Raw genomic sequence first — 12,027 nt, 5'->3', positions numbered from 1 at the left:
TTGAGCCAAGCACACACCTAAGCTTGTCATACTTACCAGCCCGGTAATTCCACATATACCCTGTCTTAATTGTAAATTCGACTCCTTTAGCCACCTCCCAAGTCATGACCTTATGGTCACTCTCACCAATTGGTGGCAACAAGGTCATGTTCGTTACAGCCACATTCTCAGTTGCAATTACTAGGTCCAGCACTCTCTGCCCCCTGGTATTTTCCAATACATGTTGCCGTAGATAGTTGTCCCTTAATAACTGCATAAAATCCAATTCCTTCCTCCCATGTGCCCTCTCCTCTTTCCAGTCAATATTACCATAATTGAAATCACCCATAATAATTACCCTCCTTCCATTCATTTCTTCTATTTGCTTATGCATACTATTCCCACCATCCACTCCATCACCCGGTCTATAGCAGCACCCAATTGTATATTTTGTTCTGCTAGATTGTATCTCACACCAAACAGCCTCAAATGTGCTTTTTTCCCCATCCTGCATTACCCTTACCCAGTTCAGCCGTCAAGCGTGTTCAAGCGTGTTCAATATAATTGATAGCATAGCCAAGTGAAAAAACTTCCATCAACTTATCTCTAATCCAGAGGATTTTAATAATAAGGTGTGACACTTTTGGCAACTCGTATATGGAAATTTGACTTTTCCATTATTTTCACCTTAGTATCACACCTCTGGGTCTGGCTCACTAATGTGCTTTTGCACAGATGTGGTTGCTTTCTCTGAGATGTGAGAGGCTCTGCTTGGAGGTAGGTTTTTGTCTGTTTCTGAGTGGGGCCACCGCTGAGATTATGGCTCTGCTCGGGGGTAGATTTTTTTCCTTTCTCTGAGTGGGGCCACTACTGAGATTATGGCTCTGCTTGGTGGTGGGGTGAGCCTGTCACTGAGTAGTCTGGGGGACCACCTAATTTTTAGAGAGATCGTTACTTAAATAGCACCTCAATAAAGGTCGAAACCGGTCTGGGTCGTGACCGTTCCCTTAATGCATAGCATTATACATGTCTACAAGGAGATATGCTTTGCATTATAGGATATTAAGGCAAGTGAAGAAGTTATACCACCTTTGCTACGAGTTGCCCCAGTCCTGAAAATACTTCAGGTGCAAACTTTGCTTACACTTGGATAAACGATTAAACCAAATATATAATTGGTAGCATAGCCAAGAATGAAAAAACTTCCATCATCTCTCTCTTTCCTACCTAAATACATAATACTGCATATCTTCTATACCTGTAATTACAGCATCTTTCTGTTAACTTAGTCTCACTAATGTTTGCAATCTTTGGAAAAATTAAACAGATTTGTTCAACAAAATTCTTCTTTCTCATTCCTGGAACGTTGGAAGAGTATTCCATAGATATACTCTTCCAACCTCTAACAACCATCCCATTGCAGTCAGATTATTATTATTATTATTACATGATATATTAATGGAATCCCTGAACTCATCATGGGAAGTGACTCTACACTCTACAACAGTCGATGTCTACATTAATTTGGGGGTGTTGGTAGATATGGAGATGAGGTTCAGAGGGCACATTGCTAAGGTGTCCAAGATTGCACATAGGATTACTTGGGTTATTGAAGAACATACTAACATCCAGAGATAAAGAGGTTATTATTCTTCTTTATAAGGCATTGATACTTTCACGTTTGGATTACTGTGCTCAAGTCTGGTCACCTGGATTCCTTGGAGATGAGGAGGGTTCAGAGGAGAGTGACTAAGTTGGTGAGTGATGTAAAAAATGCTCCCTACGTTGATAGATTGAGAGCTTGTGGATTGCAGAGGTTGGTTGATAGGCAGAAAAGAGGGGATATGATAGAAACATTTAAATTAGTAAAAGGTTTCTATAAGATTGATGCAGGGGAAATATTTCAGCTGTGTGCTAGTGATGGAAGAACAAGAGGTCATCTGTGGAAATTAAGGAAAAGTGTGGTTAACAAGAGTGTGAGAACTAGATTTTTTGCTTGGAGGGTGGTGAGTGGATGGAATGCATTGCCTGACTCAGTTGTGAGTTCTTCGTCTGTAAATGAATTCAAGAAGAGATATGATAGATATTGTTTTGATAGTTCTGGCCACGATGAATCTACTGACTCAATGGAGATACCCATAATAATAATAATAATTATTATTATTATAATTAAATTTACCATCTGCAGTACATTTTCCAGTACAGTAAAACACTTCTTCATCCTTCACTTCCACCTTTTCTGTTCTACTTCTATCTTTGCTCACATCATGTTTAATATATCAGTCATTTGATTTTTGATCACTCTCTAGTATATTCCCTCTCTCAATCCAACTGTCATTTCCCATCCTGATGTCTCTCATTTTCTCATTCTTTGCATTCATACTCTCACAGGTCATCCATTTTTCCAATATCATATCATACAGTACATATCATGTCATATCATACAGTTTATATCTACCCTATAGATATAAAATTATAAGTCTTTTTATGAAACACTTTTGTGTCATGATTTTTGTCAAGTTATTTGAAACGTTTTGAAACTTAGGGGCTACCCTGAGTGTCGAGTCTTCAAAATTCGAGTCATAAGATTCAAGGAGAACTGGCCTACCAATCCAGAACTCGGTGGGTTGGACGCTGTAGGTACCGGGGGGGTGCAGAACCCCCCTTCGGGTCATCAGAATTCAAGGAGGAGAACCGACCTACCAGTCTGGAACTCAGGGAGTTGGATGGCAGTTTGGAGTTTTCAAAATTCGAGTCATCAGAATTCAAGGAGAACCGGCCTACCAGTCCGGAACACTGGGGGTGGTGCCAGGGGTGCATATCCCCCTAGTATATATATATATATATATATATATATATATATATAAACATTTTTATCACATATTCAATATGCCCTAATCATTGAATCTCCAAAACCATACCATACCATATATTTTCTCTCAAATTTACATGCTGTTTCTTCTTTTGTTTCATTAAAACTAGTCTACAAACAATTCTTTATTCTTCTTAACTCTACTGTCTTTTGATAAATGTTGTGACTGGGACTGCCTGCATTTCCAATTTTATATCCCTCTCTTTCTCATTCAGTCTGAATTCTTTTGCTTTGCTTTCACTCTTTTCCACTCCTTCATTTCTAGGGATAGAAAAAAATTAATAATTCATGGAATATATTTTAGTCATGATTTCCAGCTTTATAGTTTGGCATGTAATCTTTCCTGATTGGAACATCCATATGCTTAGCTATTTCCCACGTTAGTATGGCATTATCATTATCACCAACCGATGGCAATAAAGTTACATCTTTAATTTAGATACCTTCTGAAGCTGCAATCAAATCTAACACTCTTTGACCTCAAGTTCCTTATTTATTCTCCTTGAGTAAGTTGTCTCACAACTTTCAATCAGTAAATTCTCCTTTCTTATCCACAGTTTTCTCCTCTGCTTACTCAATGTTTGGATAATTTAAGTCGCTATAAAAGAATTTATTAATAAATTAATTATTTTATTAATAATTATAATTAGTAATAACTTATAATTTATTAATATAAATTATCTTTATAATTATAATTAAATATAATTATAATCATAAGGATAATTTGGTGATACATTTCATTTTCAATAGCAGCTGAACTGCCAAGGCTATAACAACACCAATCTTACATTTCACCCTGTTGGATTCCACTTCACACCAGATAGCTTCACATTCATTGCTACATGGAACATCATTACTGTTATTACTTTTTTGTTTCTATCTTCTGGACTTAAATCATCTGATATCATTAATAGTACCTTCCCTCTCTCCTCTCCTATCTCTTCTGCCCTTTCTAAAAATACTACACCGTTTCTTGATTCTGGTTACTATGTCTGATCCTGAGAGCTATGTTTCATTAATGTTAGCAATCTTAGACCACAGTGTATTAATTAAGGCAAGAAACTCAGCCCCTTTGTTTCTGATACTCTTGACATCTGTGCACAGGTATAACAAGTTATCTCTTGACTTTTTTCTATACTCACATCTGTAGTCTGCTTGTCCCAATTTGCAGTCTTCTTTTTCTCCATTCATACTGGATTCATTTAGAATCCATTTCATTCACCAGATTCATAACAATGCTCACTGACATTTATATCATTATCTTGTTTGCATACCTTAGCTACATTTACGCACTTACCATTCATCCCATGATGATCTGATTTCCCCAAATCTTTGGATTAAGTCTTAGGCCAATAAATTTCTCCATGCTCCTGATGTCAAATATATTAAAGTGCAGGCCATACTTCTTATATCTTTTCTACCATCAAACTCGCTCCATGTGTTAAAAATTCACATCAATTTCTTCTTGCAGCCTGTGCATCAAATCATTTGCAATCATTGCCTCCCCAATTATATCACTGGTTGCCTTTGTTCTAATTTGAAGGAATATAATTTAGAATGGAGGTGGACTGTTTCTGCTAGGGATTTGCATAAATATTATTTTACACACTTTTTATCCTTTGATATGATTTTTATAAGTGGGGGGAAGATACTAATGTGAATTTTTTTGTTATTATTTATCAAATACTTATTTTGTTTCATAGATGTAATGGTGCTGAACGACATCATTGAACAAGCGGCTGGAAGGCAAAGTAAAGCAAGTGAGAGAGGTAACTATCTCCTCCCATGGATTGCAGCTCTGCCCTATAGATGATGTCTGCCTGCTTATCCCTGTATACCTATCCCCACCCAACAAGTCATCTGAACTGCATTGAAGTTTGCTTTCTCATTAGATAGAGACAAGAATATATCTGCTTGACTTTTTTTTTTCTTCCTTTGTGTGTGAATAAAACATTCTATTCAAAATAGATAGATGCCTTTCTTTACAACCATTTATTTATTTTTTTTAAGATTCCTTTCCATGAATGAAATGCATGTTGAAAATTTGGAAAAACTTTTTTTATTTTTGTTTTTTTTTCAAATGTGTCATTGATCAAGAATTATGCATGAAGAGGTCCTCTCAGATAGCATGAAATGGTAAAGATAGATATTTTGAGTTTCTGTGTTGCTGAGCTGTATTCCATGTTCAAACAGAAAATTGACATCTTGAAATTTTTGCATGTGTTCTGTTATTTATTAAGAATGCAAAATAAGGGACAAATCTGCTGAGAGGACAACTTTTGCATTTAAAATTTTTCTTGTTTAGTGTTGATTTGCTGCAAAAGGAAATATTTATGGTATTATATTTTATAATCTATAGTAATCTAATATAATGTATAGTAAAAGGATTTTAAAAATAACTATAATATGAATGTATTTTATCATTTATATTTACAAATTTATATACATTTTAATAAAATGAAGTTTAAATTATATTAAAATTATTTAATAGTGCACAGACAGACATTTCCATTTTTATAACTGGAATGAAAAATAATTAAATTTAATAAATGAAATTAATGTTTCTTAATTAAATGTGTACTATATATTAATGGAGATATTTAAATAAAATGATATTCTTTTTAATTATGCATATCTTTTTATATAAATGTGTTAATAATTTAATATATCTCATATACTGTAGTAATGATATTAGAATGTAAGATGCTCTGATACTCTAACTGTTTTAGATTAGTAATGGCTGTTTGTGCACCAGTAGCATTGCTTGTAAACTGTAGTTTGTCCCATTTGTGATGCATGGCAGTCATAGTTTGTGGTGTGCGTGGTGTGTCGCCGTAGAGTAGACAGACCCGCCCACAGGCTACTCGACGGCCATACTTAAACATTATTCAGTGTCCATCTATTATTTTTCTACAGAGAGGGAGGAGGAGGAGGAGGAGGAGGAAGAAAAGCCCAAGTTCAAAGACAGGTGTTTGGCTCAATGCATGAAATGTATTGACGTCTTCTGCGTATGGGACTGTTGCTGGTGCTGGCTTCGTTTCCAAGAGATAGTCGCTCTCATCGTCTTCGATCCTTTCATGGAGCTTTTCATAACACTCTGCATCGTGGTCAACACTCTCTTCATGGCAATGGATCATGACAATATGCATCCGGACTTTGAAAACTTCCTAAAGAAAGGCAATTATGTAAGTGGGGGCAAAACAGATTCTTCCTGCTTTCAGTCATGCAACTCTAAGTATCTCCTATATAGCATCTCTTCTTTTGTCTTCAATTTTATATTATGATCTTTAAATATTTGCTTACAGATTTTTTACTATGAGGTATTTTCTGCATGTTTTTACTATTTAAATATGAAATGTTTTAATTTAGCATTTAAGAACTAATGTTTGCAGGTTTAGCTTGATAGAGTTGCATAACTGAACAAGTCAGGAAAAGCCTATAGAGTGCCCTGCTCATGTATATACTTATTTTTGTCAAATGCAGAAGAAAATGCAAGATATCCTTAAGCATGGTACAGCTGCAAGTTGACCAGCGGGTTTCTCCTGCAGTAAATTTTACCAATCTTTTTTCATGATGGAATGTACATATTAAACAGCATGCTGAAGTTATCTCGTGTAGTACTTTGATTTAAAATTGTGGTTCAGAATCTTGCTGGGAAGCCATGCACTTTGCTTTTCACTTGTTTTAGCACTGACCAAATCATGCCTTGGTTGCATGACTAGTTTAATGCAAAGCCTCTGTGCTGTAGACTGCAAACAGAGCATGGCACTTTGCTTATATATTTTCCTCTGCTCTTGCATTATAGGTTGATAGTGAGCTAAAAGTTGAAATGCCATTTCTACCCCCTCATTTTTGCTACTTTGCTGATTTAAATGATTAGTCACTCATTGATCTTCATGATTGCCTGTTGTTTTAAGCTTGGTTTTTTGCACTGTATAGAACAATTGTGATTTAAAAAGTATTCTTTACTATAATTATCAACAAGAATAATGATTACATATTACTTGTATGCTCAATTAAAAGGTAAGCAAGTTGAGTTGCTATAAGTGTGATGCTTGAAAAAAAATATTTCTAAAAAAAAGTTGTGCACATTTTAATTTTAATTGCTTGAGTAAGTAAAACATAAGTTATTAAAAAAAAAGTACATATTTAGGTAGCTTAATTAGTGGTATTCTTACTTGATGAATGAAATATTTATTTACTCAAAATGTTGAAAAAAAACTGAGTCACTCCTGCAAAAAAAAAAGTTCCTATATGCCTTTTATATCTATTTGCATACTAAAAATATAAAAGTTGAAGCTTCCACCTAAATTTATCCAAGGTTTGATTGCTGCAAGTACCCAGTGAAAGGATACTTGTAAAATCAGACTACAAATTTGATTACTATGAGCATTGCAGCGCAGTATTTTGAGATGTTTTGGAATATTGGATATTATTATTATTATTATTATGTGACACCTCCAGGCAGTCCAAGGGACTCATCGAGGGAGGATACCTACTCTACCACTCCCTGTCTCTACCACTCAATCCACCTACTACAGCAAATTGCAACTACCAACATCATCTACACCAATGCCATCTACTGCCTACCACTAGTATTTTCACAGATAATCACAAACACATGCTTACAGCAGGATTTGAACCCGTTGCCTTTTGGCTGGAGAGTGAATGTGCTAACCACTTGGCCAACCAGGCCAGCAAAAACATATGCTGCACTCTAGAAGCTTTCTTCTAATTCAAAGCTCCAGTTCAGGATTTACAAACATCCATGCTTATGTGAGATTTGGATTCCAAATACATGTCAAAATGTATTTAGAAATGTTCAATATAAAGCTGAAAGAATGAGTTTTATATTGGACTTTTCCAAATAGATATGCTGTAAAAACTTTTATCTATGCATTGAAAAATGTGAAAGATGGATTGTGGAGATCAATGAAAAGATTGAGAGTATTAGTGTGTGTACAGTCCAGTGCAAGAAAACTTAGCAAGTAAGAATGAAGAGGAGAAATGAAACATGTGAAAGAAGCAATTGATTAATATGAATGATAGGAGGAAGATAATAAAGTGTCATAGTATGATTATGTTGCATTGTGCAAAGATTCAATTGATAAAGGTGCTATGACTAACAGGGACATAAATCTTTTTCCAGGTGGGAGAGTAAGGATAATAATTATGGATTTGCTTGAAAGAAATAAATGGACAATCAAAGTTGGTGATAGTTGTGGGTATAAATGACTTTTACTTAGGAAGTAAAAGAAAATAAAGGAACTGAGTTTGTAGCAGTGATTAAGTGTGCACAATGATAACTGGCACAAGTGAAACATGGTTAATTGATAATGATATACAGATGGAAACAGAATCTTCCAGAAGAAATGAAACAGATGAAATGTACTGTTAACAAACCCAAAGGAATTTTGTCTATTAATGGTAAGATGGAAAAAAAGCAACTTACGTGATAGCTATATGAAAGCAAAATAAATTGAATAGTATGCCTAATGGGATGTTCTTATAGGCCAGGAAATGTAGAGGATCCCGATGATGAAATATTTAGAAAAATTAAACATTTACATGTGTGCGACAGTAAAAAAAAATATTTATTTTACAAATATTATTTTTTACTGTGGCACATGTGTAAAATGTTTAATTAATGAAATTCCACAGGTCTCGCTCTACGGGAAATTTAGAAAAATTGGTTAGATAAAAGGAGATTGATTCTTGTGAGGGATTTTAATTATTGTTATTATTACACCCTACATGAAGTTGGTAGACTCATCATCATGGGAGGTTCATTCAACTGACAACATATCTATCATACTGAATCTTAAAATCCTTAACACTCCCTGTATTAACAACATATTCTGGTAATGCATTCCATTCACTGACAATTCTCCAAGTAAAAAATCTACTCCTCATACTCATGTTCTACACTTTTGCATAACTTCTAGGGCACAGTTGTTTCTTCCCTGGTTCCTCTTCCTCTTTCTTCCTCTGGTCCTTTCCCTGCAACTTCTGCTCTTGTTATAATTCCTTCTGGATTAATCTGATAAAATCCCCTCATTAACATTTCTGTCATTTCACCTTTTTTTTCTTCTACCCACTTAACTCTTCAGTCCACATTTCTTCAACCTTCCAGCATTCCAGAGTCCTGATATTGTCTTAGTCACTCTTCTCTGGATCCTTTCCAATGTTTCAACATCACATTAAAAAACCAAGTGACCAAATCTGAGCACAATAGTCCAAGTGTGATCTGACCATTGGTTTATACAGTAGCACAACTACCTCCTTATCCCTACATGTTGAAGTACTTTTTATCATAGCAGCACTATGATGCGCATCCTTTACAACACTTGAAGTGTGCCCTCTAAACTTCGGTCTACTGTCAACCATCACTTCCAAATCTCGAACCTCATCCACTTTCTGCAGTACAGTGCCGTCAATATAGTACATAGTCTTATATTTCTGTACTCCAAAATGCAACAGCTTGTACGTATTAATATTAAAACTTCAACCCCATTCCTTTGTCCAAGTAAAAAGTCTATTCAAATCTTCCTGAAGGGAATTAACATTAGTGCTACTCATAATTCTCCCCAACTTTGCATCATCAGCAAACAAATGAAGATCCCCAGTCAGTACACATTATATATATCATTTACAAACAAGTTAAACAGCAGGGACTCAAGAACAGAACCCTGGGGTATGCTACTGATTTCCCTCCTTTTTTGAGAGACTGCTCAGTCGTACACAACTTGCTAGTATTGTTCAAAGAGTTAATACCTGATGCATCTATTCCTATCCTCTGCTGCTTGTACACCAACTGTATCATGTAGTAATCTATCAAATGCTTTTGTAAAGTTAAAGAATATCACTGTATGTGATTCTCCCTTATTATTATTATTATTATTATTATTATTATTATTATTATTGCCAGACACCTCCAGGGAGTCCAAAGACTCATCGAGAGTGAGCACCTACTCTACAACTCTCTGTCTCCACCATTCACAATCATCTAACTACAACAAACTGCAACTATCATCATCATCATCCACACCAATGCCCTCTACCATCCACCACCACTAGTAAATCACAAACAATCACAAACATCCATGCCCATGGTGGGATAGTGGATATGCTAACCACCTGGCCAACCAGGCCAGTGAAATAAAACTGCTGTGACCAGGATTCGAATCAGGGTTATTGCGGCCACAATGCCATGTCCTAACCATTAGATGATCACGGTTCGTGTTCGCACATTTACTTTTCCTTCTTATAACACAAATAAGGTATCATCCTAATATCCTCATCACCTTTTTATAAAATGCAAGTAAATTATTAAAACAATCTACCATTCACAAATCCATGCTGACCATAATAAAGAATACTATGCTCATCAACCCAATCTTGTATTCTATTCCTAACCAATCTCTCCAACACCTTGACTAAAGCTGCAATTATACAGACTGCTCTATAATTAGAAACTTCTGTCCTAAAGCCATGCTTGTGGAATGATGCAGTTTTTCTTTTTTTCACTCCTTAGGAATCTTACCCACTGCAAGATTTTCACTAAATAACCAAGTCAAGTGCATAGCTATCTGTTGTGCATATTCCTAAAGAATACATGGTGATATGTCATCCATTCCTGCTGCCTTATTAACATTTAACTCAATCATCACTTGATACTGCTCTGATTCTTTCAGTTTCATTCTCCAAATATTTGCCTTCTTTCTATATATATATATATGTATATATATATATATTGGTCAGCATCATTTACACCAGTATGATATATGTTGATAAAGTGCTCATTCAGTGATTCCACTATATCCTTATGCAACAGTCACTCTGCTGCCATGACTATTCGCCAATGTCAACTAGCCATAATTATTCTTTCTCTTGATTGCCATATATTGGAAGAATTCCCTTGAATTAACCTTGGCCTGACCAGCCAATCTTCTTTATACTGCACCTTTTCTTTCTTTACCATTCTTGTCACCTTCCTGGCCTGCAGTTTATACTGCTCATTTATCTACTCACCACCAACTGTTTTGTACCTCCTCCATAACCTTATCTTTACAAACTTGGCTTGCTTGATTTCACTGTTCATCTATTTCACTCCTACTCTATTTATTATCCTCATCTAATATCCTCATCACCTTTTCATAAAATGCAAGTAAATTATTAAAACAAGACCTACCATTCACAAATCCATGCTGACCATAATAAAGAATACTATGCTCATCAACCCAATCTTGTATTCTATTCCTAACCAATCTCTCCACCTTGACTAAAGCTGCAACACTTAAACACTCTCAGACAATGTGTTCCAATCACTCACCACTCTCTGTACATAATGCTTCTCAATCACCTGCTCACACCCTCTTTATACAGATTTCAGAAATGATCACATAATTTTTCTTGAAGAGTTAAGTGGATATGCAGAATGAGGCAGTAGTATGCACTGTGCAGAGTGATAGGGAAGAGAAGAGGAGGCATCCCTGATAGATGTGTAAATGCATGGCAGATATAACTGTACAATGATTTCACTGTTCATTTATTTCACTCCTACTCTATTTGTTCACCTAACCTTTGGAATTCAGTTATGCATTGCTTGTGTCAGATACTGCTATATAAATTTCCATGCACTTTCAACATCTTCACTGCACAGCTCATCTACCCATAGTACTGATCTAGTTAACTGCAGAGCTTCCCATAATTACCCACTTTATACTTCCACATATAGCCATTTTTTGGCATGCAATTTTCCTTTTTTTCACTCCTTAAGAAATCTTACCCACTGCAAGATTTTCACTATATCACCAGATCCAAAACATTAAAGTCTCTCTAGTTGCTTCAATCGCATGCTGCTTAAGATATTTATCTCTCAGAAATTCAACAAATTCACTCTCTTTGTCCCATACAGTGTCTTCTCCTTCCATTCTATATTCCTACAATTAAAGTCTTGACATCATGTTACCTTCTTTTTTTTTTTTTTTACATGCCAAATGAATTTGCCTAAACATTTCACAATTAGTATTCTTTACATTTCTTGGCTTATATCAGAGATTGAAGATATGTATATCTGTTTATAGATAGAAATAGGAATTGGTAAGTGGAGAAATAGTATATGAAAAAAATGATGCTAATATAGGCAGCATCTGAGTGAAGCAACATTAGATTTT

At 35.3% G+C, this 12,027-nt stretch overlaps 1 protein-coding gene across 1 annotated transcript in view; it reads left to right on the top strand.

The window, feature by feature from the left end:
* LOC150098179 (sodium channel protein para-like) overlaps nucleotides 1–12,027 on the top strand; it is a 1,334,265-nt gene that overhangs the window by 695,750 nt on the left and 626,488 nt on the right. Inside the window, 2 exon segments of the mRNA XM_090406598.1 lie at nucleotides 4,555–4,620; nucleotides 5,768–6,036. Coding sequence (XP_090262724.1) covers nucleotides 4,555–4,620; nucleotides 5,768–6,036 — 335 coding nt within the window.

This window comes from Typopeltis vanoorti, chromosome 16 (genome assembly GCF_054136105.1).
Source record: "Typopeltis vanoorti isolate ZY-2024b chromosome 16, IOZ_Tvanoo_1.0, whole genome shotgun sequence".
NCBI lineage: Eukaryota > Metazoa > Arthropoda > Arachnida > Uropygi > Thelyphonidae > Typopeltis > Typopeltis vanoorti.
The sequence above is the reverse complement of the archived record's forward strand: the minus strand, read 5'-3'. Positions and strand labels throughout refer to the sequence as shown.